At 45.9% G+C, this 27,862-nt stretch overlaps 1 protein-coding gene across 1 annotated transcript in view; it reads left to right on the forward strand.

The window, feature by feature from the left end:
• C5 (complement C5) overlaps positions 1-27,862 on the forward strand; it is an 89,931-nt gene that overhangs the window by 50,346 nt on the left and 11,723 nt on the right. Inside the window, exons 23-33 of the mRNA XM_004003966.4 lie at positions 3,276-3,365; positions 5,010-5,222; positions 5,692-5,767; positions 9,981-10,140; positions 11,825-11,920; positions 14,294-14,465; positions 18,032-18,237; positions 20,045-20,197; positions 21,025-21,090; positions 22,192-22,273; positions 23,707-23,755. Of these exons, the coding sequence (XP_004004015.2) occupies positions 3,276-3,365; positions 5,010-5,222; positions 5,692-5,767; positions 9,981-10,140; positions 11,825-11,920; positions 14,294-14,465; positions 18,032-18,237; positions 20,045-20,197; positions 21,025-21,090; positions 22,192-22,273; positions 23,707-23,755 (1,363 nt within the window). The remainder of the gene's footprint in view (positions 1-3,275; positions 3,366-5,009; positions 5,223-5,691; positions 5,768-9,980; positions 10,141-11,824; positions 11,921-14,293; positions 14,466-18,031; positions 18,238-20,044; positions 20,198-21,024; positions 21,091-22,191; positions 22,274-23,706; positions 23,756-27,862) is intronic.

Consider the following 27,862-nt stretch of genomic DNA (forward strand, 5'->3'; position numbering starts at 1 on the left):
CTAGTGGGCTGCAGTCCATGGGGTTGCTGAGAGTTGGACACGACTCAGTGACTTCACTTTGACTTTTCACTTTCATGCATTGGAGAAGGAAATGGCAACCCACTCCAGTGTTCTTGCCTGGAAAATCCCAGGGACGGGGGAGCCTGGTGGGCTGCCATCTATGGGGTTGCACAGAGTCGGACACGACTGAAGCGACGCAGCAGCAGCAGCAGCAGCAGCAGCAGCAGCAGCAGCAGCAGCAGAATATTGAGTGGGAGTTCCCTGTGGAGTGGTCATTCTCTAAACTGCTTAATTCTTCATTCTTGCTTCTTTTTATCCACAGGTTAGGCAAGAATCAACAGGTTAGGCAAGGCATGGTGTTCATTTAGGAGAGCACAATTTAGGAGTTAGGTTAAGCAGCCTAGTGATCTCATTCCTATAATTGTTGATAGGTTCCTTTAAAGTTAGAGGGGGACAGAAATGGGCAAACAGGAAAAGGGCATAAGAGCTGCTATCAATTCCCTATTGTCAAATATCATTCCATTTCTATGGGATCAGAGGTGACCGGCCATCTTCTGTAATTTCTCCATGCTGACACTCTGACCGTATTCTCAGTGTGAAATCTGTCAACACGAGTCTGTAGCATCTCTGATGACAGTCTTAGTTGCCTGCTTACATATGCAGGCAGAGCAAGCTACAGTTATCTCGATGCCCACAAGATATAGTTTATTATGAGCAATAATGTGAATCCCACTCTCTTGAAGCCAGATCTTGGAATTGTGCCAGACATTCAAGACTGCTCAAGATGGAGCTGCTTAGGTCACGGCTACAGCCTGGCCATCACAGTATTTCCCCCTGGTCCTGGTTACAGCATCTGCAAAACAGTTTAGGAACGTGCACCAGACACTTAGTCTGTGACCATTGCCTTAATCATCAGCGACTTTTTGTACTTAGTTGGGGGGTGGGGGGCTGCAGGGTTCTGCTTGGCTCTGATTCCACCACCATTTCGCTTACCCACTTCCTACTGACAGATTCCCCACCACCATCGACAGTGCTGCAGTGAACATCCATTTTCACCTCCCTTTTACACATCTGTGTGGGCATCTATCTGGTCTGTTTCTCAGCGTTGAGCTGCTGGGTCTAAGGGCATATGCATATTGAATATCATTTACTTCTGACACGCTGCTCCTCAGAATGGCTCTACTTTTTACACCTCCACCAGCACTGCCGTAGGATTCTTCTCATTCCACGCCCACTCACCTCTAAAATGTGCCAGTTTTGAGGGGCGTAAAGCAGTATCTCATCATTGTTTTATCTGTAACTCTTCTGAATACAATGATATCTAAACATCTATTCAAATGCTTGCTGGCCGTTTGGGCTTCCCATCTGTGAATTGCCTATTCCTGTCTTCTGCATTTTCTCTATTTTCCACTTGGGTTTTCCTGCTTCTTGCTGGTGTTTGTCTCCAGTGTGCTTCTTTGAGCAGTAATGATCTTCAGTGGGTTTTGAACAGGAATCCTTTATCCTGATATAGTCAGATTCATTATAATTTCACTTCACAGGTATATATCTTAGTTCACAAAAACATTGTTGTATATTTTGTCCCCTGGGTTTTACAGATTTAACTTTTACATGCTTTAATCTCTCTGGAATCTGCTTTTATATGTGAGGCCTTGGTGGATCGTTTTCATGATCTCTAACAGGAGTAAAATGGACTTCCCTAATATTTAGCTTTCTCTTCTGTACCTTTTCCATTTGGTAGAAGAGTTGCTAATGAGAATTGAAATAGTCAAGGGCAGATATCAATGGAAAAAAATCATGGAGAATCAAAATTTAGATAATCTCAAAACAACCTACTGTCGAAAGTACTGTAAAAGGAGCTCAAACTCTTTGCCAGGCTCTTTGTTCTTATTATCTTCACAAAAACCCTTTGAGGAAAATATTATTACTTCTGTTTAACTGGTGAGCAAACCAAGGCATAGAAAGGCTCTGTCTTGCCCTGGGTCACATTCTAGAATAAGCTCTTTCTGAACTCAGTGCTGTTTCAACCACAATGAGATACTCTCAAATGCCCTCCACTCAGTTTTACCTTAACATTATATCCTTGGCATTCATCAAAGGTTAAAACTTACCTGAATAACACTCCTGTTCTTGTCTCTTTGGCCAGGTAGTTCGGCTATTAAATTATAAAATGGCACTGTATTTCTTTAGCATCTGCCCTGTGCCAGGGCCTAAGTGCTTGGGACTGTAACATTCACGATGGTCCCTGCCCTCAGACTGCTTTCTTAGCAGGACGATGGGAGAAGTCTCTTTGCGGTGACTACTGAGGGCTCTGCAGTAAAACCTCCTGCGTTCAGACGCAGCTTCATCTGTGCCAGCTCTGTGACCTTGAGCAACTTGCTTTCTAAGCCTCATTTTCTCATCCACAAAATTCAAAGAGTAAGAATAGACCCGGTACACAGGGTTGCTGTGAGGATCCATTACAATAATGCATACAAAGAGCTCAGTAGTGTGCTTGGTACTCTATCTGAAGAATGATAAACACTATCATTTTAATGAGACAAGCCGCTGATGGCAGTAGAAACTGCTCTGACACAGGCATGCTTAAACTTGGGGGCTGCCAGGCGGCTCAGACAGTAGGGAATCTGCCTGCCACACAGGAGACTAGGATTTGATCCCAGGCTGGGGAAGACCCCCTGGAGAAGGAAATGGCTACCCACTCCAGTATTCTTCCTTTTTTTTTTAATTTATTTTTTTAATTGAAGGATAATTGCTTTACAGAATTTTGTTGTTTTCTGTCAAAGCTCAGCATGAATCAGCCATAGGTATTACCTGGGAAATCTCACAGACAGAGGAGCCTGGAGGGCTACAGTCCACAGGGTAGCAAAGAGTCAGACACGACAGAAGCGACTAAAAAAAGAAAACTGTACAAAGAGAAAAAGTGTCTAAGTTAGATGGAGAGGAAAAGGTGGAAAGGATTTCAGGGCATGCTTCCCAATGGAGTTAATCTTCACATTTCCTTGACTAAGGATTATATGTTAGTTATTTTTAGATTTCAGTTCCGAGAACAATTTTCTCTTTGGACAAAATGGCATGCTCCCTCTTACTGGTGAATAAGATTTACATAACCTATTTATTTCCTATCCTGTAATGACCAGGAAGTTTGAAGTCAACTTTAATGCTTTATTTAATGAGATTACGTAAGCCTAGGGTTTGATCAAAATCTTTGATTATTTTTAACTTCCCTTTTAAATTTTAATACTATGATTATAAAAGAGTCTATTTTTTTTTTTCAGGAATCATTAGTAGGCGAAAGGAGTTCCCATACAGGATACCATTAAATATGGTTCCCAAAACAAAAGTCAAAAGAACTGTGAGTATAAAAGGTAAATTAACCAGAGCCATTTTTATTTCTTATTTCACTGCGTTTCAAACTAAAGTCAAGGATTCTCATGATTTTCCCATTTCTCCTCTTCTCTACTCAGTTGTATGTCCAATGGGGGACTCTGGGAGTGCCCCACTCCTGCCCTCACCTTCACGTCCTAACCACTCTTTCAGCTCGTGGTTTAATGGAGATTTTCAGGCTTGATTACATGGAGATTCATGCTCCCGTGACGGAGGGTGGGGGCTGTCACTGGCCCGAAGACTTCTCTAAAATGAGAATGCAGCTGTGTCCAGATTTAAAGACTTTCTATGATCCAAGCGGGCAGCCGTAGTCCAGAAACAGTTGCATGCCTTTATGAGAGTGCAGCTGTGTCCGGATTTAAAGACTTTCTATGATCCAAGCGGGCAGCCGTAGTCCAGAAACAGTTGCATGTCCTGCAAATGGCCCCAGGAAAGCAGCTCTGGGGCCATTGGTAGAACTGGTGTCTTTAGTGGGCTTTATCACTGCAGACGGTGACTGCAGCCATGAAATTAAACGGCGCTTACTCCTTGGAAGAAAAGTGATGACCAACCTAGATAGTATATTCAAAAGCAGAGACATTACTTTGCAGACTAAGGTCCATCTAGTCAAGGCTATGGTTTTTCCTGTGGTCATGTATGAATGTGAGAGTTGGACTGTGAAGAAGGCTGAGTGCCGAAGAACTGATGCTTTTGAACTGTGGTGTTGGAGAAGACTCTTGAGAGTCCCTTGGACTGCAAGGAGATCCAACCAGTCCATTCTGAAGGAGATCAACCCTGGGATTTCTTTGGAGGGAATGATGCTAAAGCTGAAGCTCCAGTACTTTGGCCATCTCATGCGAAGAGCTGACTCATTGGAAAAGACTCTGATGCTGGGAGGGATTGGGGGCAGGAGGAAATGGGGACGACAGAGGATGAGATGGCTGGATGGCATCACGGACTCGATGGACGTGAGTCTGAGTGAACTCCGGGAGATGGTGATGAACAGGGAGGCCTGGCGTGCTGCGATTCATGGAGTCACAAAGAGTGGGACACGACTGAGCGACTGAACTGAACTGAACTGATCCCTGGCCTCTAGCCTTTAAAAATTCAGGGACTTATCATCACAATAATAGAACATCCTGACTACGTTTTATTTCAGATGAAAGCTTGGAATCACAGAATGTTAGTACTGGAAAGGACCTTTCTAAGCATGCCCCGCCCTGTTGTTGGATATACAAGAGAGTGGTTTTCCCAGGTCTCACGATGAGATACAGACAGAGCCCTCACGGAGTGTCCACAGCTCAGACTCTTGGCTTTGCACTGGGGAAATGATCGAATCCTAGGGTTTACAACAGCTAAAGCTATCACGCTGAATGGCAACTAACTTGCCTTTTCCAGTATGCTATAATCTGCCCACTGTATTACACCACCTTACGTCCACGTTCCAGTGGTATGTTTAGGCCTGGTGTTTCTTTAAATACAACTTTCTAATCAGATATTTTTCCCTCTCCCCAGTTCTGAGAAGAAATTCAAAAAGGAAAGAATAAGGATGGTTGCTCTTATCACCACTGAAAATAGACTCAGAAGCTGATAAAAACTGAGTGTATCTACTTTGATTCCTTTGTTTGTGTGCTTGTTTGTTTCAGGCCTGCTTATAGGCGAGGTCATGTCTGCAGTTCTGAGTGAGGAAGGCATTGATAGTCTTACCCACCTCCCCAAAGGGAATGCAGAGGCAGAACTGATGAGCGCTGTCCCAGTATTCTATGTTTATCACTACCTGGAAGCAGGACATAATTGGGACATCTTTTCTACGAACTCATTGACTCAAAAACAGAACCTGAAGACAAAATTAAAAGAAGGTAAAAGAAAATCCGTTTCACATATTGTACATTAAAATCTTGTGGGTTTTTTAAGCTAAAAGTTTGATTAAACTAATATTTAGGTTATGAATTGCACAAAACCTTAGTTGTAAAAACGTTTCCGCCAAAAAAAAAAAAAAAATCATGACGTGGGCTCTATTACACAAATAAATACTGTTTGCTGGAGCGTTTTGGCTCAACTTACTGAAACGCCTGGCTGAGAGACAAGACACCTGCATTCCAAGCTCTGCAGAGCATTCCTTCCTCCTTGAATGAGCTCAGAATGTTCTGCTTGATAATTCCCAGTTCAAGCGATGCATGCACTTCCTTCGAGAAGTTCAGTGTTGGCCACAGAGCATATGTTCGCTGCCCAACCCCAGAGGAAGCTTACCTTTCCCAGGGGCTCATGCTGCGCTGAGTAGAGACGGGGGTCACTGAAGCACTCTGTTCTTTCCCTGATGCCTCTTAGGGATGGCGAGCATCATGTCCTTCAGAAATGCTGACTATTCCTACAGCATGTGGAAGGGCGGAGGCGCTAGCACCTGGTGAGTAGAAAGTTTTGGCTTGTATCTTCACATAGTAGTGAACTGAAGACCAACAACTTTAATGGGCGCTCCACCCAGCGGCTCAGGCCAAAATGCCTAGTCATCTTCCACCTGCAAGCCCCAGCTGAGCTAGCAAATACTCTTGGCTGCACCTCCAAAGTACATCTTGAACCTGACTTGCTGTCGTCTGGTTAGTCACTAGTTCCCGTCAGACTCTCTGTGAGCCCGGGGACTGCAGCCCACCAGGCTCCTCTGTCCATGGGATTTCCCAGGCAAGAACACTGGAGTGGGCTGCCATGCCCTTCTCCAGCGGGTCTTTCTGAATCAGGGATGGAACCCGCGTCTCCTGCATTGGCAGGGGGTTCTTTACCTCAGAGCCGCCAGGGAAGCCCTGAGCTTAACTACTTCTCACTAGCACCACACACCAGCCGGTCCAGGCCATGCTCAGCTCTGACTTGGGTTATGACCCTAGCCCCCTCTGGTCTTTCAGCCTCAACCCTGTCTCCTCTTCACTCTGCACTCTGCACTCAGCACAGCAGCCAGAGGGAATCTGTTAGACCGTAAGTTTGGCCACATCACTCAGAACCATTCAGAAGTGTCCCGTCTTACCCAGAGTAAAAACCAGACTTCTTGCAATGATCTACAAGATCTTACATGGCCCAGCGGCCCCTCGCCTCTCTGGCCACGTCCCCCGCTACTCTCTGTCACCCCCGCCCGGAGCCCCACTGGCCTTCTTACTGTTCCTGAACATGCTGACCACGCTTCCACCTCAGAGCCTTTGCACTGACTGTGCCCTGTTCGCTCTCTTCTGGGGAACACGCTCCCCCAGGTGCCAGCGAGGCAGGCCCCCTCCTCTCCCTCAAGCTTTTACCAAAAGTCACCTCCTCAGTGAGGGCTCCAGTAATCGTCCACCTAAAATTACATCCCACTCCAGTACCTCACATCCTTCTCCACAACTTTACTTTTTCCTATTCTCCTAAAAATGTATCCCTAACATTCTCCTTATCTCAGTTACTGTCTGGTCACTAGAATGTAAGTTCCACAGAGGCAGTTTGAAGTATTCCTAGTGCCTGGTATTGTAGGTGCTGAGTAAGTACTTATTCAGCGAGGCACGATGTCTTCCAAAATTCTGATGATTTGAGGGAAAGACAGTCTCAATTAATAAATCTGAATTGTTTTTGTTGTTGCTATTCAATTGCTAAGTCGTGTCCAACTCTTGGGGACCCTATGAACTGCAGCACTCCAGGCTTCTCTGTCCTTCACTATCTCCTGGAATTTGCTGAAATTCATGTCCACTGAGTTGGTGATGCTAATTATCTCATCCTCTGCTTCAGCCTTCTCCTTTTGTCTTCAATTTTTCCTAGCCTCAGGGTCTTTTCCAGCGAGTTGGCTCTTCACATCAGGTGGCCAAAATATTGGAGTTTCAGCTTCAGCATCAGTCCTTCCAATGAACACCCAGGACTGATCTCCTTTAGGATGGACTGGTTGGATCTCCTTGCAGTCCAAGGGACTCTCAAGAGTCTTCTGCAACACCACAGTTCAAAAGCATCAATTCTTTGGTGCTCAGCTTTCTTCACAGTCCAACTCTCACATCCATACATGACCACAGGAAAAACCATAGCCTTGACTAGACGGACCTTTGTTGACAAAGTGATGTCTCTGCTTTTGAATATGCTGTCTAGGTTGGTCATCACTTTTCTTCCAAGGAGTAAGCGCCGTTTAATTTCATGGCTGCAGTCACCATCTGCAGTGATTTTGGAGCCCCAAAAAATAAAGTCTGACACTGCTTCCACTGTTTTCCCATCTATTTCCCATGAAGTGATGGGCCCAGATGCCATGATCTTCGTTTTCTGAATGTTGAGCTTTAAGCCAACTTTCTCACTCTCCTCTCACTTTCATCAAGAGGCTCTTTAGTTCTTCTTCACTTTCTGCCATAAGGGTGGTGTCATCTGCATATCTGAGGTTCTTGATATTTCTCCCGGCAATCTTGATTCCAGCTTGTGCTTCTTCCAGTCCAGCATTTCTCATGATGTACTCTGCATAGAAGTTAAATAAGCAGGGTGACAATATACAGCCTTGATGTACTCCTTTTCCTATTTGGAACCAGTCTGTTGTTCCATGTCCAGTTCTAACTGTTGCTTCCTGACCTGCATACAGGTTTCTCAAGAGGCAGGTCAAATGGTCTGGTATTACCATCTCTTTCAGAATTTTCCACAGTTTATCGTAATCCACACAGTCAAAGGCTTTGGCATAGTCAATAAAGCAGAAATAGATGTTTTTCTGGAACTCTCTTGCTTTTTCAATGATCCAGCAGATGTTGGCAATTTGATCTCTGGTTCCTCTGCCTTTTCTAAAGCCAGCTTGAACATCAGGAAGTTCACAGTTCACGTATTGCTGAAGCCTGGCTTGGAGAATTTTGAGCATTACTTTACTACCATGTGAGATGAGTGCAATTGTGCGGTAATTTGAGCATTCTTTGGCATTTCTTTCCTTTGGAATTGGAATGAAAACTGACCTTTTCCAGTCCTGTGGCCACTGCTGAGTTTTCCAAATTTGCTGGCATATTGAGTGCAGTACTTTCACAGCATCATCTTTTAGGATTTGAAATAGCTCAATGGAATTCCATCACCTCCACTAGCTTTGTTCAAAGAAATGCTTCCTAAGGCCCACTTGACTTCACATTCCAGGATGTCTGGCTGTAGGTGAGTGATCACACCATTGTGGCTATCTGGGTCGTGAAGATCTTTTTTGTACAGTTCTTCTGTGTATTCTTGCCACCTCGTCTTAATGTCTTCTGCTTCTGTTAGGTCCATACCATTTCTGTCCTTTATTGAGCCCATCTTTGCATGAAATGTCTCCAGTTTTCTTGAAGCGATCCCTAGTCTTTCCCATTCTGTTGTTTTCCTCTATTACTTTGCACTGATCGCTGAGGAAGGCTTTCTTATCTCTCCTTGCTATTCTTTGGAACTTTGCATTAAAATGGCTGTCTGAGGAGGCCTTAGAAATAGCCATGAAAAGAAGAGAAGCGACAAGCAAAGGAGAAAAGGAAAGATATACCCATTTGAATGTAGACAAAGAGATATATATATATACATATATACATATATATATATATATATATAAATATATGGCGAACACCTGAATACCCCAAAAAATTTTTTTAGAAATACAGGGAAGATAAAAAAAAAAAAGGTGAAGAGAATAATATTAATTTTAAAAAGAAAAGGGAAAACAAAATTTTAAAGTAAGGGAGAGAGTGAAGCGGTCTGAGTGTGGGGGGTTTCTGGCCCCCAGGCTGCTGAGTGAAGGAATCAGAGAGGAGGAGAGGAGGTGTAAGAGGCATTTGGGGTCGTGAAGTGGATCCCCTCGGTGGATCCCCTCGGATGGTCTCTCCAGGACGTTAGCAGAGACTGCGCTTGCTTGTTTGGGGCGGTGCCAGTCGTCGCTCTGCGAGCTGGCTTCACCGAACGCAGGCAGCGGGAGCGGCTCTCTAGCTGAGGCGCAGGGTTTCTCGCTGCCGGTGCCTCTCTTGCTGCGGAGCTCGGGCCCGAGGGCAGGCGGGCTCGATAGTCCCGAGGAACGTGGGATCTTCCGGGGCCAGGAATCGAACCTGTGTCCCCCGCCATGTCAGGTGGATTCTTAACCACTGGGCCACCAGTGAAGTGTTCCGAACTTTTCTTTGACTAAGTGATCATAATAAATAAAGCTTCCTTGAGAGGTGGCAAGCTCTCCATCAATGGTGTGACTCAAGGGGAAGCAAGATAAACACCCCCACGGGTATTAGGGAAGAGAATTCAGACCTCAGATGGGGATTTCGATCAGATAGCTTGTAGAAATTTCACCATCTAGAATTTTATGATCTTGCTCCTCAATGTCTCACGTTTGTGAGTCAGTGCTTTAACTCTAAACTATTTGTTTGAACGCTATCCAACTTTAGAGAATGATTTTTGTATCATCAGGCATCAATTTTCAGCTTGTGTGCAGGCTAGCAATGCTGCAGGCGCAGATGTGTTGCTTACATTTGGTTGTTTTTGGAGATCTTCCTGGTATCTTCCCTGATGTTTTGAAATAGTAACATTTTACTTCGGAATTGCGTGTTTTAAAATGTTTTCTTTTCAAGAATAAACACTGTGTGAACTAAAACACACTGCAGGTTGAAAGCCAAAAGGGCTTCAGTGTCTAAATGTTTATTTATTTGATTTTCATCCCAAAGGTTAACAGCTTTTGCTCTAAGAGTACTTGGACAAATAAGTAAATATGTAGATCAGAACCAAAATTCAATTTGTAATTCTTTATTGTGGCTGCTTGAGAAATGTCAGCTGGAAAATGGATCATTCAAGGAAAATTCTGACTATCAACCCGTGAAGTTACAGGTAAGGAAGCCAAATGCACAGATGAACAATAGTTTGATTTAAAAGGCTGAGTTGGGTTCTCATTCATTTTTAGAAGAAGGGGAAAATATATGCAATCCTGCAAGAAACTTCTCTTGTGTGTAGGCAAAGAATTTGAAAGGTCTTCTCATCCTGTTATTCAGATAATTCAAAATAGGTCAGATGAGTAAGATCTTGGACATCTGGTTCACAGGCATTAGTGGGTCGCAGAGCACAAATGCTGGGCTCTCAGAAGGGGCAAGTGGGCTCTTTGGTCTGCAGACACTTGGTACAAAGTCTGCACTTGAACTTCAAGGCCTTCGCATAGGTCAAGGCTGTAAGATGTTGTTGTGAAAGATGGAAGGGATGCTACATACACTCTGTTAGAAAGAAGATTAGAGTTAATTTATTAAGAAGTACAACAAAGTGTTGCTTGATACTGGAATCCACTTACATGTTTAAATTTGCAAAATCTCTGCAAAATACTGCTACAGCCTCTTCTACTCCTAGAATGTATTTTTTAGGATCCAGCAGCTTTCATTTATTTATTTATTTTACCTGCCCCGATCCAATCCCTTTCACGTCACAAATGGCCTTCTTGGCTGACCGGGGTCCCATAATTAGGACCGATTAGGACTCCCACAAGAAATGAGGGCAACTGACATCATCTAGGTGCTATTTGAAAAGTAAGATACTACAACAATTCTTTTTTTAAATCCTACCCATCTATCCAGCTGTTCCTATCCATTCAACAACCATTCACTGAGCACCTGAAATGTGCAAGGGCCTCTTTGGGGGACCCTGAGGGAGGAGGAGTGTGAAGAATGGATCAGAAAGTACCCCTGCCACAAAGGAGCTCACACACTGGTAGGGAGAGGAGGGCACAGATACTAACAACTCTAATCAAGATTGAAGTTTGTGTGCTCATCTATTTATTCAATAAATATGTACAGATTGTGTACCAAGTGCTACCTGGTAGGGATATAATAGTGAACAGAACAGGTATGGTCACTGAGGCCACGGCGATTGTTACCATCTAGCAGAAAAGTCAGACTTTAAGTGATTTCAAGTGTGTGATTCACACTAAGAAAAGGTCAATACAGTTTCTTCGAAAGCAGGAGCTCTCACTTAGATTGGGGAAGTTGAGAAAACGGTTTGACCTGGTTCCTAGGAGCTAGGTAGGAGGGAGGCAGGCAGAAGGTCCCAAGTAGTACAAGCATCATGCTGTTATCTTGAAGTGGAGAGAGGGTGGTTCATTCGAAGAGCTGGCGCCTAGAGGACTCAGGGGTGAGCGGCACAAAATGAAGCTGGAGAGATGAGTAGGAGGTCATCTCCTGGGAGGTCTGAGAAACACTGCCTTGGAACGTCACTGCCCTAAGAGGAGAAATACGGGAGGACAGAGGAAGAATCGCGCTTTGTAGAGGAGCTGGCATTTTAACAGGGTCTTGAAGGAGAAGGTGAGCTTGAATGTGGTGAAGGGGTATGAAGCGGAGCTCCAGGCTGAGGTGGAGGAGAGAAAAGCAAGTGAAAGCACATAAAACTCAGAGCTCTGAGAAAACGCCAGGGGCCCAGCTGGCCCGCATGAAGGGAGAGAGAGGGAGGGGAGGCCAAAGTGGAGAGTCAATCCAGGTCATTTCGTTTGAAAGACACCATTTCACTCTCCTTTTAAAACACTGCTTACTTTTAGGGGACCTTGCCTGTTGAAGCCCGAGAGAACACTTTGTATCTTACAGCCTTTGCTGTGATTGGAATTAGAAAGGCTTTTGATATATGCCCCTTGGAGGTAAGTGTTTTCTTTCTCCAACACCCACTGTCTGTTTCTGTACCATATTTGGGGAATGGAGCGGGGGATAGGACGGGGCGCTTGAAAATAACCTGAACTCCAGAATTTGAGGAATTCAGCAGTATGATAGATACTAAGAGCATCTAGTCCAACCCACTCATTGACAGCTGAGAAAAGCGGGGCCTGTAAGGAAGGTGAATTTAATTGTCCCATGTCACAAGATACTGGATTGTAGACCTGTGATTTGAATAAATAACTTCTGATTTGATGAGAGGATGACCCCATGTCCCTGGGATCCTACTGTTACCCCTACTAACTCTTACATTACGTATGGGACTGTTCTTTTATTACATGGAATCAGTTCAGTTCAATTCAGTCGCTCAGTCATGTCCGACTCTCTGCAGCCCCATGGACTGCAGCACACCAGGCCTCCCTGTCCATCACCAACTCCCAGAGCTTACTCAAACTCATGTCCATTGAGTCAGTGATACCATCCAACCATCTCCTCCTCTGTCGTTCCCTTCTCCTCCTGCCTTCAATCTTCCCCAGCATCAGGGTCTTTTCCCAGGAGCCAGCTCTTCGCATCAGGTGGCCAAAGGCTGGACTCACATGGAATACTGAGCGCTCACGTGCTCTGTATCTCAAAACTGCTAAGGACACCCCCAGCCATGTTTTCTGCCTGGGGTTGTGCTGTTTCGTTTGCTTGGAAGCTGAGGGGAGAAAGGAGAGGATCCACTTAAGTGAATCAACATAGAAGAGTCTACAGATGAACAGAAATGAGATCCTGACCTGGGAAGTAGATTAGACCTGTCCTTCAAACCAGCTGACAGAACCGAGATGGAAAAACCCAAGGCGACTGGTAGGGCTTGAACCACAAAATGAAACCAGTTTTAAGTTTAGTTCAGGAGAGTTGTCCTGTGTGTGTGCTGTGGTTATTGTTTAGTCACTAAGCTGTGTCTGACGCTTTTGTGACCCCCTGGGCTGTGGCCCCCCAGGCTCCTCTGTCCATGGGATTCTCCAGGCAGGAATACTGGAGGGGGCTGCCATTTCCTTCTCCCGGGGGTCTCCCCGACCCAGGGACGGAACCCAAATCTCTGCATCAGCAGGTGGGTCCTTTAGCACCAAGCCGCCAGGGAAGCCCGAAATAGACGTATTCATGTACATATACGCATGCATGCGCGCTAAGCCACTGCAGTCCTGTCTGACTCTGGGTGACCCTACGGCCTGTGGCCTGCTGGGCTCCTCTGTCCATGGGATTCTTCAGGCAGGAATACTGGAGTGGGCTGCCCTGCCCTCCTCCAGGGGACCTTCGTGACCCAGGGATCAAGCCCACATCTCTTACGTCTCCTGTGTGTGTATGCACACACGTATGTATATATACACACAGGAGGGGCTTCCCGGTGGCTCAGTGATAGAGAATCTGCTTGCAGTGCAGGGGACACAGGAGACATGGGCTCAGTTCTCAATCGGCAGATAATTCTCAATCTGCAAACACGCACGTATATGTGGGGGCACTAGTGGCCAAGAGCCCGCCCGCCGGTGCAGGAGACGTGAGAGACGCGGGCTTGATCCCCGAAGATCCCCTGGAGGAGGGCAGGGCAGCCCACTCCAGTATTCCTGCCTAGAGAATCCCATGGACAGAGGAGCCCGGCAGGCCATAGTCCACAGGGTCGCAAAGAGTCAGACATGACTGAAGCAACTTAGCATGCATATATATATATTCAACAAGACAAGATAATCGGCAAGGAACATTGCCAGTGCCTGGTGCTATGTGAGTGAGAGACAGATGGAGCTGACGAGAAGGTGCCAGACGAGGAGTCAGGAATATTCCACCCTACTGCCTCCTCGTCCACTTATCCAAAACAACTATTTCAGTTGTCTGCAGGCAGAGGCATAGAGATTATTTTCCCAGGAATCCTTAGGATCAAAAAGCACTTTGGCAGCTTGGCTCTTTTTTTGCTGTTGATGGTTTTCTCAAGTAGAACTTTTGACAATGTGACTCTGACTCAGCTCTGCTGGGTGCAGCAGAATGAAGAAAGCCAGGTCTGTGTTTGATGCTTCTTCTTCCCAGAGGCCAGGACTGACGTGGGAAGCAGAAACTAAATGGAAAAACCTCCACCAAGGAGGGAGGCTTCAGAAGCAAAAACTTAAACCGATTTGGACAATCTTATTTTCATTTTCTTGGTTACCCTCTGCTCCTTCTCCCAGAAGGATTTGCCTCAGGGAGACACCATCCATTTCCACTAGGTCATTTTCCTTTCTACCCTTCATCTTGCCTGCAACCTAGGGTGGTGCAACCTGGGGGTAGATCCCGTCAGTTGATAGCTCAAATCTTGTCAAAGAAACTTAGGTATCTTCTGCTCTTGTTTCCAGAAAATCAGCACAGCTGTAAGTAAAGCTGACATCTTTCTGCATGAAAACGCCCTCTCAACCCAGAGTGCTTTCACGCTGGCCATTGCCGCTTACGCCCTCTCCCTAGGAGATAAATCACACCCACAGTTCCGTTCAATTGTCTCTGCTCTGAAGAAGAAAGCTTTTGTCAAAGGTATGACTCGTTTCTGACGTTTGTTCAGCAAGTGTCCAATAAGCACGTGGTTGAGTCACTCAGTCATGTCTGACTTTTTGTGACCCCATGGACTGCAGCTCACCAGGCCTCCCTGTCCTTCACGATCTCCCAGAGCTTGCTCGAACTCATGCCGATTGAGTCGGTGATGCCATCTAACCATTTCATCCTCTGTTGCCCCCTTCTCCTCCTGCCTTCAATCTTTCCCAGCATCCGGGTTTTGTCCAATGAGTCAGTTCTTCACATCAGGAAGCTTCACGTCAGAAGCTTCAGCTTTAGCATCAGTCCTTCCAGTGAATATTCAGGGTTGATTTCCTTTAGGATTGACTGGTTTGATCTTCCTTCTGACCAAGGGGCTCTCAAGAGTCTTCTCCAGCACCACAATTCAAAGGTCAGTTCTTTGGCACTCAGCCTTCTCTATGGTCCAAGTAAACACGTAGCCTCTGCTAATTCTGGGAAAGGTGGGTGCATGCACAGTAGAGTGAGACAGAATCCCCACCCTCAAGGAACAAAGACATCACAACACTGTATAATAAGCACTACCGTTCATTCATTCAGGCACTCATTCAGCACGTATTTATGCATTCCTCAACTCAACAAATGTGTATGGAGTATCTCCTATGTACCAGGCTTTGTTCTAGGCTCTGGGGATAATGCAACAGACAAAATAGAAGAAAGTCCAGGCCTTCATGAAATTTATATTCTGTTTAGTGAGAGAACATGATTAATAACCAAAACATGGCATATAGTGACTATTCAGTGATACAGTAACCTATTTAGTGATGACTGATATGAAGAAAAATAAAGCAAGGAAGGGAGAGAAAGTGAGGGGACTGGCTGTAACTTTAAACAGGGTGGTCAGGCTTAAGCCTCATTGGGAAGATGGCATTTGAGTCAAGACCTGAAGGAGGCAAGAAAGCAAACCAGTGGCTTTCTGGAAGGGTAGTTCCCGATAGAGACAGTTTAGGAAAATGCCTGAGGTAGGAGCTCGCCTGGTGCTCCAAGGAAGGCAAGGAGGTCAGGGTGACTGGAGAGAAGTGGGGTGAGGGCAGGAGGGTGCCAGGGAAGGGAAGGGCGAGCGAGCACCACTCAGGACCTGGGGGCGTGACCAGAGCTCTGCAGGACTCACGTAGACAGCTGTGTAGTCTACCAAGCGTGGGCGAATGGAGGCTGAAATCCAGCTTCTGTTCCACTGCCCCAGCCATGCTCCCTGGCTTGGGTCGGCCTCTACACAGAGCAAGCAGTGCCTGAGTCCTGTTCATATCAAGGTCCCATGGGGGCCAGTGGGGTTCCCCAGAACCTTAACTTCCACTTCAGGTGAGAAGGGAAGTCGTTGGAGGACTTTGAGCAGAAGAGTGCATGACCTAGCTTATATGGTACCAGGCTGACCAAAAGGCACATACTTCATTTTGAAGAATAAAGACTTTGCTTCCTATGGGTCAAGAGTAAAGAAATAGAGAGGAGTAGTGGTCACTGGCCAATGTGCCTGGACCAGCACTGGCATGGTTGGGTACTTCTGAGGCCTCTCCTGGCTGAAGTTTCCTAAACGTTTAATAAATACTGCATGAGGTTTATCACCATCTACAAAATTTGACTTCTGTCACCATTTAAAAAAATGACTGAATCTCAACATATCCTTCACAATCACTTCTATAATACTTTTCAAATAACACAAAAGAAATATCTAGGGTATTGTAAGAAATGAATCATAAAATAATAGAATTTAAGAGCTAGAAGGGAATATATTAATTCACATCATGTTTGAACTGGAACTATCTTTAGAAATCAAAACCTTCCTTCCAAAAAAAGCCTTCAAGAGGGAGGGAAAACATTTTGTCCCTCAAGTCAAGCAAGCGAGGTAATTCTGAGTTGTAAACAGATACATCAGAATTTTGAGGAGGGGGGATGTTGGAGTGATAGAGCTGGAGGTTGGGGTTAGCAGATGAACTGTTAAACGTACAGGATGCATAGCAACAAGGCCCTACTGATGGCGCAGAAACTATAGCCAATATCCTACGATAAACCAGAAGGGAAAGAATATTGAAAAGAATACGTGTGTGTGTGTGTGTGTGTGTGTATTTGTGTGTGTGTTGGTTGCTCAGTAGTATCTGACTCTTCGCAAACCATGGATTATGTAGCCCACTGGGGTTCTCTGTCCATGAAACTCTCAAGGCAAGCCATACAGGAGTGGGCTGCCGTTTCCTGCTCTAGCGGATCTTGCCCCAGGGATCAAACCCAGGTCTCCTGACTTGCAGGCAGATTCTTTACTGTCTGAGTCACCAGGGAAGCTCATATATGTGTGTATGTGTACACACACACACGCATATATATACACACTGTGCTCAGGCACTCAGCTGTGTCTGACTCTGCGACCCCATGGACTGTAGCCCACCAGGCTTCTCTGTCCATGGAATTTTCCAGGCAAGAATATTGGAGGGGTTTGCCATTTCCTCCTCCAAATATGTAGATATAGATATAGATAAAGACTTCCCAGGTGGCTCAGTGGTAAAGAATTCACCTGCCGATGCAGGAGACCCGGGTTTGATGCCTGGGTTGGGAAGATCCCCTGGAGGAGGAAATGGCAACCCGCTCCAGTCTTGTTGCCTGGAGAAGCCCATGGACAGAGGAGCCTGGTGGGCTACAGTCCATGGGGTTGCAGAGAGCGGGGCACGACTGAGCGACTGAGCATAGCACACACAGCACAGAACAGCAAAGACCAAATATAATCCAGAAACTAACTCATGAAAAGTGCTACCTGCATGAAATTGTCTTTAGTGTTTTAGATTGGGAGGAGATCGAATAGGTAAGGTTTGGGTGTGATCTCAAAATTTGCAAACTGTAGTTTTTTTTCCTATCAAGGATAAAAGTTCTCTGATTTTTTTGGTAGTGTCAATAGTAATAACAATAAGCGTATATATGCATATATATATATATATATATATATATGGCGCTTCCTGGTTTATAAAACCATTTACATTCGATATCTCAGTTGAGTTTCACTGAGGAAACTCAGTTTCAAGGAAGAAAGCACTATCTATACTTCAGGGAACTGAAAGACTCACAATGAAAAGAATCCATCCAAGTTTACAGGTCTGTTAGTAGCCGAGTAGAGACTAGAACCTGGGCACTGTTAGTCTTTCCAGTGCACTGCCCTTTCCATTCTACCATGCAAAAGTACGTGTAATGTTCCAGGTTGACTTTTCTGAATAAAGACAAACAGCCTTGTGTTTTTTTTATTTTTATCGAAGTATAGTTGATTTACCGTGTTAGTTTCTGGTGTACAGCCAAATGATTCAGCTATATCTATCATCTGTCTGTCTGTCTGTCTGCTCATATTTAAATTCTCTTCCATTATAGATTAAAACAGCCCTGTATTAAGAGATCTTGTTTGTGTTGGTCACCTTGAGAAAATTCTTCTTACAAAAGAATATGAAACTTTTGGAAACCAGAAGGCCGCTACCAGAAGAAACTTCTAGAACCCTGCTAGAATTGTCACGCCAAGTTCAAATTTTTCATGATATTTACCCATGTGATTTGTTGATGTTTAGGTAACCCGCCCATTTACCGTTTTTGGAAAGATGATCTGGAACAGAAAGACAGCTCTGCGCCAAATACTGGCACGGCTCGCATGGTGGAGACCACGGCCTATGCCTTACTCACCAGTCTGAGCTTGAAGGACATGAATTACGTGAGTCCAATCATCAGGTGGCTGTCAGAAGAGCAGAGGTACGGAGGCGGCTTTTATTCAACCCAGGTAATGCTGCTTTCTCTCCTGTTTTCTTCCTGGAGATGCTTCCAGTGCCTCCCACACCGCATTCTCCACACTCCTTCCTGCCTCCATGGTTCTGTCACCAAATGAGCACACTAAAGATACGAATAAATGGCTAGAATCCAGGGCCCGAAGGAACAGCTGCATTGACACCCTCCTCACACAGAGGCGAAGCTCGGCTCGAGGAGGTTCATTCACAGAGTTAGTGGCAGAGCCAACATCAGCACTCACACCTCCAACCTCCAAGCCCAGAGCTTCCTTTACGATTCTTAGTTACCATGAAGGGCTAGGAGAGTCATCAGCAATCATATTAAATCCTATGTAAGAAAGAGCGGCTGCCTCGTAAATAAAGGCACTGATGTTCCTTTCCGCAACACTAAGTGAAAAGTAAGAGGGATGCCTATTATCCGCCTGTCCGTCTGTCTAGCACCCAGTGTAAGCTCATCTGAGTATGTGCATTTGGCACCGTGGACTTCCCTGGAGGCTCAGACGGCAAAGCGTCGTCCACAGTGCAGGAGACCCGGGTTCGATCCCTGGGTCGGGAAGATCCCCTGCAGAAGGAAATGGCAACACACTCCAGCGTTCTTGCCTGGAAAATCCCACGGACAGAGGAGCCTGGTGGGCTACGGTCCACGGGGTCGCAAAGGGCCGGACACGACTGGGGGATAACTCCCATGCTGTTGCAGTGTGCCTCTACACTCAAGCTTCTCTCCAATGTCAGCATCTTCCCCGTTCCCTGGATGCTGGGGCGCTGCAGGGTGTGTGTGTGTACGTAAAATTCAGAGCTAGAGGGGTCTTCAGGGTGATGCTGGTGATCTTCTAATTCCAGTCAGGGGAAGGAAATGGGTTTCACCACAGGCACAGCTGGAGGCTTAGAGAAAAGAGGACCCACTGCCTGGACATGAGAGAGAAGGTTGTCACAAATCTGCTCTCTCTGATTCAACCACATCTCCCCGTTCTGTAGACGAGGAAGACAAGATCCAGAAAAATTAAGTTCATCCCGCTAGTGGTGAAAAGAACCCGCCTGCCAGTGCAGGAGACATAAGAGACGTGGGCTTGAGCCCTACGTCAGGAAGATCCGCTGGAGGAGGGCACAGCAATCCACCCCAGTATTCTTGCCGAGAGAATCCCATGCACAGAGGAGGCTGGCAGGCTCCAGTTCATAGGGTTGCGTAGAGTTGGACACGACTTAGAGTTGGAAGCGACTTAGCACTCACGCACACATTTATTCCTTCAGCAAATATTTGTTGAATGACTACCATGTGCGTGCCTGCTGAATGTGACGGGTGCCAAGAAGGACGTACTGTTGCCCCCAGGAGTCTCGGCACAGTGAGGGGATGCCCGTGATAAACTCTACGTAGAGTATCACCAGTCGAGAAGCATGCTCTAAGGAGCGGAAGGGAAGGACACTGAACAGAATGATAGAAGAGGGGATTCTTCATGTCTTCCCTGTGGGGCTAGTTAAGCGTGGAGATGAGGATGGGAAGGAGATCCGCAGTTGTGCAAGGAGCTGGAGGCATTCTGGAAAGGAAGACTTGCCTGAGGTCACGGGCTCAAGACACATGGAGAACCCGGATGTGAGCCACACTGCCTTCTTGTCCCTGCGACCAGCAGCAGCCTTACTGGTGGAGGGAGACTCTTCTTCCCTCTCCACACAGGGGCCCTTTAGTTCCACTCGGTCACCCAGAGTTTCATCTCCAGACACTGACTCACCTTCTCGTAAGAAAGTATATTTGTAGACGGGGTATGTAAATGAGTAAACCTATTTTTGTACCTTGCTGTTTGTTGATAGGATACAATTAACGCCATCGAGGGCCTGACAGAGTATTCACTCCTGGGTAGAAAACTCCGCTTGAACATGGATGTCAAAGTGTCTTACAAGAATAAAGGTGACCTCTACCACTATAAGATGTCAGACAAGTATTTCCTTGGGAGGCCAATAGAGGTAACTAAAGGATTTTTTAAAGTAATACTTTGTAAGTGGATGGGACCTTCAAGATCATCGGTTCTGCCCTTCTTATACAAATGTAACTATTCACCCTTAAACCTAAGATGAGTGCTTAGTGTGTCCGAAGCAAGGATGCCTGCCCTGTCCTGGGCGCTGAGGATCCAGAAGTAAAGCACAAACAGCCCTTGTGCTGTAGAGGAGACAGTCATTTCAACAAACAGCGAAAGCTAGGACCTTTGCTAGGTTCACGGAAGGACAGAGGGGAGCCTCCTGAGCCAGGCTGAGCGGTGAGAGCCGTTTCTCAAATGCATCCAGATGGGCAGGGTAAATCTGGAAGAATCAGAAGGAGTTAGCCAGGCGAAGAGAAGTGAAGCGTGTTTCAGACGTAGAGAGCACACACAAAGGTTTGACAGTAGACGAAGGTTTGGCAGTAGAGTAAGAGAGAAGACGCACTCAGGAGTCTGCCAGTGGTTCCAGCGACCCTGCTCACACATGCAGACTGTGGCCAAACTGGATATGGCCTGCAGGTCGCCCAGCAGCCTACTCCATGTCCTTTGCTACTACAGGATTTTTAAAAACGAAAACCTTGATGGCCAATGAGAATTTCCCAAGAGAAAAAATACTTTGGAAAAACTAGGTTCCGTATCAGTAACAGTAGCTATCGGTATATAGAGGCTGATATGTATTTTTTTAATTACCACATTTTAGATTATTTAAGGTATATTTAAACATACAAATAACTGGAAGTAGTTGTTACTTTCCACAGCCTTTTGTGCAAAGTAAATAAGCATGAGGAATAGTGCTGAATTCAGAAATCTTTCCAGGTGCCTCTCAGTGATGACCTCGTCGTCCTCAGCACCGGACAAAGCAGTGGCTTGGCTACAGTGCGCGTGAGTATTTTGTGCAGAACAACTTGATTGAGGTTATTTGTCAGCTTATGGTAAGTAATCTAAAAGAGAGAGACTTTGACACAAAGTTATAGAAATCTGGGCTTGGGTAACCATAACTGAGCTAAGAGTCATCCACCATTCCTTCTGGCTATCTTGATAGCTGTCCTCACAGTTTCTTTTTGAAAATGGCTGTTAATCTTTATATGTGTGTGTGTTTCTAGAAATGATATATAAGTATATGTGCATAGTTGTACGGAGATAAATAATAATAATGTTGACATGTATATGCCTATGACAGGTGTATGTATGTATACATTCACACGTATATACATGGATGCTGAGGTTAGGAACAGTCACATCTCATTTATCCAGCATCACCGCTGACTAATGTGTATATGTAAGGGCTCAAGTATCTTCTCCTTTTAACCACAGGCTGCAGGGACACAGATAAACAGCTTAGGAAAGCTAAGCTGTACATGCCAAATGCCTCAGATAATACAAACGACGTGGTCTGAGCATAAATTAACATTCTCCTGATTATTGAATTGTGCGCTCATCTTTTGTACATTTATTCCTTCAAAGCCTGTTTATCAGATGCATGCGGGCGGGCAGATGGGCGGCCCACCGTTCTGTCACTTCTGGTTGCTCTCACTACACCTACTTCTGGCGGCACCCCTGCCCTTCCATGCACACCTGTAATTTGTTGTTACCACAGTGGTTTGTGGGCTGGAGAAGACCATACTTCACGACCTTGTGGTGTTCTGAGTAATATCAGAGTACACAGGCACAGGGGTGAAAGTCTGAAAAACGTTCCTGCAGAGTGAGGTGCTCAGAGTTGACTGCGTGGACTTTGGACCAAGGTTCTGCCTGGAGAGAGATCATTTTTAGCTTACTTTAGGCTTCTCAGTTAGGTTTCAAATTGTGGAGTTTGCCAAAAGTCCAGTTGCTGGGAAAATGGGTCCTGGATCCCAGTGCAAATCATCCCATTTGCACCGGGTGATAAAAATACTCGCATCCCGTTTTCAGCCGCAGTCCTGCCATAATACCTTTTCCACTCCCTGTTTTTAAAAACGGTCTTCTTGTTTCCTTGTCCCAATATAGGTAAAAACTGTGGTTCACAAAATCAGTACCTCAGAGGAAGTTTGCAGCTTCCATCTGAAAATTGAAACCCAGGAAATTGAAGGTAAAACAGCATGATTTACACTGTAATGTTGGCTAAGCATGAAGAATACCGAAGAGCTTCTCTGATTAGGAAAAATGTGCTAAAGTAATTTCTCATTCAGATTCTTTAATAGGTTGACGTCCGAGTAAACATAACTGCCATTTATTAGAATAGAGGTAGCTCATTAATAACAGTTGGGAACTGATACTAAATAACAATATCTAGGTTAAATGTATCCACTGTTGATCCAGAAATTGTTTTGACTAAAGACACTTTTAAAGATGTAACTAGGGTCCAGAGAAGTGGGATGAGGTGGGGGCTGGGGTGGGGGAGTTCAAGGGGAAGGAGACATGGATTCTTACGGCTGATTCATGTTGCACGGCAGAAGCCTACACAATAGTGTAAAGCAGTCATCCTCCAAATAAAAGTCTATTAAAAATAAAAGCTAAGGGGAAAAAGCATGTGACTAGGGCCTTCCCTGGTAGCCCAGTGGGTGAGGCTTTGCCTGGTGCCAGCTCAGCCCCTGCTCAGTGAACTAAGAGCCCACAGGCCTCCAGCCGAAAAACCAAAATATGAAGGGGAAAAAAACCCCAAACAGAAGCAATATTGTAACAAATTCAATAAAGTCTTTAAAAGGAAAAGAAGGATGTAACAGGTAGTAAGGGCCTAATTTCAGAACCTTGAATCTCTGTTGATAGTTTTATGTCTGTGTCCCGTTCCCAAGCCTTGAGTCTCTCCCGTCACTCTGGTGGGCTTCCATCCCGTACCCTTTCTGTGTCCCTAGGAGCCTGGCAAACGCACATTTCTCTGCCTCCATCTTCAGCTTGGTCTCTTCAGGACCAATGAGTCTTTCTTGATGCTCCTGCCTTTTCTCTGCATGTGGCCCTCACACCCCTCTTCTGCTGGGCTGGTTCTCCCGTCCCAGTCTAGAAGCAAGGCCGCTTGCTTCTCCCGCTTGGTTCACCGCTTGGTTCTCCCGTCCCAGTCTAGAAGCAAGGCCACTTGCACACCGCAGTCCTCCTTGACCCATGCCCTGGGACCAGAGAGTGTGCCTTTCCTCTGCCTGAAAGCTTTTGTTGTGACTCAGAGTCCTGTTCCTGCAGGAAACTCCCAACTACCAGAGAATCTAGATATGGGCGCTTCCTCCCTGCCACCTCCCCAGACACGTTACCAACACAGATGTACCTTAAACGACTCCTTCCTTATTAAGTTCTTGGAAAGCAGAGAACTGTTCTAATGATTTCCACAGTTCCTGGATGGTCAGGAGCCAATTGACCGCTCCATTAAAACCAGCATTTCCATTAAAATCATCAAAAGTGCCAACTTCCAAATCTCAAATAATTTCTAAGTGTGTTCAGAGGCCTGCTCATTAATGATTCTGCTCTGACGTGTTCCAGAACAAGCTAAAAACAGTTTACTCTTCTTTCTGTGTGTCTGTCTGTGTTATGTGCCAGCCTTCGGCTACAGCAGCTCAGAGTACAAGCGCATAGTGGCCTGCGCCAGGTGAGTCCGCTTCCACCAGGGGGAGAGCACACCTCAGGGCCTCGCTTCTGCCAGAGCTTTCTCTCTCCAGATCTTTTTGAATGATAAAGATGTCCGCTTCTTTTAAACATGTGGAATATACCAGGTATTCTTGAACAGCTACTTACTCTACAGAACAGTTTTGTTTTGCTCATATTCACTTTTCTCTCCCATTTTCTGGCCTTTTTCTAATTCAAACACTATATTATTAATTTGTCTTCCAGAAAGGTAGATTATGATATATAAGTATTAGGAAAAGAGCAAAGTATTCTCTCAGAAGCAGCTCCCAGTCATTTACTTAGAAAAATCATGTTCGCCCAACAAAATCCCTGGTCATTAGCAGCCAGCCTGCTGCTAAGCTGCTGCCAAGTCACTTCAGTCGTGTCCGACTCTGTGCGACCCCATAGACATCAGCCCACCATGCTCCCCCGACCCTGGGATTCTCCAGGCAAGAACACTGGAGTGGGTTGCCATTTCCTTCTCCAGTGCATGAAAGTGAAAAATGAAAGTGAAGTCACTCAGTTGTGTTCGACTCTTAGTGACCCCATGGACTGCAGCCCACCAGGCTCCTCTGTCCATGGGATTTTCCAGGCAAGAGTACTGGACTGTGTTGCCATTGCCTTCTCCGAGCAGCCAGCCAGTGGTTCCCAAATCAGGTTGTACATTGAACTCATCTGGAGAGCTTTTAGAACTCTGCAGAACTCTGTCCGAGTTCACCCCCTGCAGGGTCTTCTAATGGTAGCCAGGGCTAAGAACCTTGGATTACCCTTAGCGGACTAACTCCAAGGCCTGATTTGACCACTAGTTGCTGCTAGTAACAATTTACCATAAATATAATGACTTGCAGGGGCTTCCCAGGTGGCTCAGAGATAGAAAGAACCCACCTGTCAATGCAGATCACGTGCAATGTAGGAGAAGCAGGCTCAGTCCCTGGGTTGGGGAGACCCACTAAGGGAGGAAATGCAACTCACTCCAGTATTCTTGCCTGAGAAAGTCCATAGACAAAGGCGCCTGGCAGGCTGCAGTCCATGGATCTCAAAGAGTCTGACACAGCCGAGCACACACACACACACACACACGACTTAACTCAAACGTGTTATCATTCTGGAAGTCAGGAGTCCTCGAATCAAGGTGTTATTGGGGCCCTGTTCCTTCTGGAGGCTCCAGGGGAGCCTCTTCCAGATTCCAGGGACAGCTGCTTTCCTTGGCCTGAGCCTCCCTCCCTCCATCGTCAAAGCCAGCAGCACAGCATCTTTTAGCATCTCCCTCTGACTCAAACCCCTGACTCCACCGTCATATCTCCTCCTCTGATTCTCCTGCTTCTTTCCCTTATCAAGACCCGTGTGATCATATTGGACTCACCTGGATATTCAGGAGACTCTCCCTGACTCAAGAGCCTTGCCTTAATCACACTGCAAGTCCTGTTTGCTATTTAAGGTATCAGATTCACAAGTTTGGGGAGCAAGAGATGGACACCTCGGTGGGCCATTGTTTTCCTTACCAAGCCACCATCCTAAAATGTTTATGCAAACATGCCCATATACCCTGGTGATCACAGAGCGAGTCAGACAACGGAAGAGCCAGAGCCAGCACGCAGGCTTCTCCCTCCTCCTTTCTGCCACCCCTTAGGGCCCCTGTTCCGTGCTGTTTCCTTAATTCTTCCTATTCTCATCAACAGTGATTTCCATGGCTGGTATTTTGCTGTTTATACTTGTTATCACACAGGATGCAAAGCATTCAGAATGGGTAACTTAGAAATCCCATGCATTTTATGTCATAGATTAGAGCTGAAAAGGCTTTTAGGAATGATATAGTAATTCCCTTATTTTAGAGGTAAAGACTGAGCAATTTCCCTTTCACTTTTCACTTTCATGCACTGGAGAAGGAAACGGCAGCCCACTCCAGTGTTCTTGCCTGGAGAATCCCAGGGACTGGGGAACCTGGTGGGCTGCCATCTATGGGGTCACACAGAGTCAGACACGACTGAAGCGACTTAGCAGCAGCAGCAATGGTAAAGAAACTGAGGCACCAGGAGGTGAAGGAACCTGCCAAGTTCTCACAGTTAGAGGTAGAGTCACCTCCTTCAGGCAGCACTATCTGAGACCGCCAGCCTTAAGAACAGCACACTGCTTCTCAGTTGCTCGATCTCATCTCCCAGCCTTGTCTGTGATCCCAGGACGGTCCCTCTCCTCTTGGGGTCCCTTCACCAGCTGGTGAAGCCCCGCCTTCCGTCCTGGGCCAGGCTCTGCCCCCTGCTCCCCCTCCACACCCCTCTTCATTCGCTGAGGTCCTGCTGAGGCCACGCTGTCCCAGGCAGCCCCGTTGCTGCCATTCCTCCTTTTGGTGCCTCTCCTCTGGCAGACGGGGTATGATCGCTGTCCAAGTGCCTAGCATGTGTTACGGGGAGGTATGAGCAAACTCGTTCTGGGCAAAGTGAGAATCAGTGTCTTGGACCTACAGGGAGGCACCCCGAGTGAGCACAGGAAGGGCCCTGGGGTAGGATAGCTAGACTCCTGAAGGCAGCTTCTGCCATGAAGGACTCAGGAAACTGTCAGCAAATCACCTCACTTCTCCAGGCCTCTTCTGTAAAGCAAGAATATTGGACTCAGTTCAGTTCAGTTCAGTCGCTCAGTCCTGTCCGACTCTTTGCGACCCCATGAATCGCAGCACGCCAGGCCTCCCTGTCCATCACCAACTGCCAGAGTTCACTCAGACTCACGCCCATCGAGTCAGTGATGCCATCCAGCCATCTCATCCTCTGTCGTCCCCTTCTCCTCCTGCCCCCGATCCCTCCCAGCATCAGAGTCTTTTCCAGTGAGTCAACTCTTCGCATGAGGTGGCCAAAGTACTAGAGCTCCAGCTTTAGCATCATTCCTTCCAAAGAAATCCCAGGGCTGATCTCCTTCAGAATGGACTGGTTGGATCTCTTTGCAGTCCAAGGGACTCTCAAGAGTCTTCTCCAACACCACAGTTCAAAAGCATCAACTCTTTGGTGCTCAGCCTTCTTCACAGTCCAACTCTCATATCCATACATGACCACTGGAAAAACCATAGCCTTGACTAGACAGACCTTAGTCGGCAAAGTAATATCTCTGCTTTTGAATATGCTATCTAGGTTGGTCATAACTTTTCTTCCAAGGAGTAAGTGTCTTTTAATTTCATGGCTGCAATCACCATCTGGAGTGATTTTGGAGCCCCAAAAAATAAAGTCTGACACTGTTTCCACTGTTTCCCCATCTATTTCCCATGAAGTGATGGGACCGGATGCCATGATCTTCGTTTTCTGAATGTTGAGCTTTAAGCCAACTTTTTCACTCTCCTCTTTCCCTTTCATCAAGAGGCTTTTTAGTTCCTCTTCACTTTCTGCCATAATGGTGGTGTCATCTGCATATCTGAGGTTATTGATATTTCTCCTGGCAATCTTGATTCCAGCTTGCGCTTCTTCCAGTCCAGCGTTTCTCATGATGTACTCTGCATAGAAGTTAAATAAGCAGGGTGACAATATACAGCCTTGACGTACTCCTTTTCCTATTTGGAACCAGTCTGTTGTTCCACGTCCAGTTCTAACTGTTGCTTCCTGACCTGCATACAGGTTTCTCAAGAGGCAGGTCAGGTGGTCTGGTATCCCCATCTCTACCTGATCCCAAAGCACCTTCCAGTATCGCCACAGTGCTGCTATACATAAAAGGGCTCTCATCAAAAACTTATTAATTTGCATTCCAGATTGTTAATCTACAAAAGAAAGCAATAGAGATATGGTATTCAGTATTCTATCCTTTGCCTTTTGTTTGTTTTTTAAAAATAAACTGGGGACAGAATGTTCCCCCAGAAAAACCAGGTAGAACATGCTTTTGGCTTTATGATGCTGAAGTTGGATTGGACAAATTCCAAATGTAACTGTGTAGTACTTATTCATGTGAGAAATTCTTTGCCTTCAAATGCACACTCTCCTGGTTTAAGAAAATGCCAGCACAGTTTCTATATTGAGAGGGTCTCTTTCGTGTATTTAGCTTTTTACAACTTCTCTGTTGTATTCACAAGAAAAGAAAAAAGGATTTCATTCCTCTCCTTCTCTTGGAACAAAATGCC

The sequence above is a fragment of the Ovis aries genome, chromosome 2 (genome assembly GCF_016772045.2).
Source record: "Ovis aries strain OAR_USU_Benz2616 breed Rambouillet chromosome 2, ARS-UI_Ramb_v3.0, whole genome shotgun sequence".
In the NCBI taxonomy this organism is placed as follows: domain Eukaryota; kingdom Metazoa; phylum Chordata; class Mammalia; order Artiodactyla; family Bovidae; genus Ovis; species Ovis aries.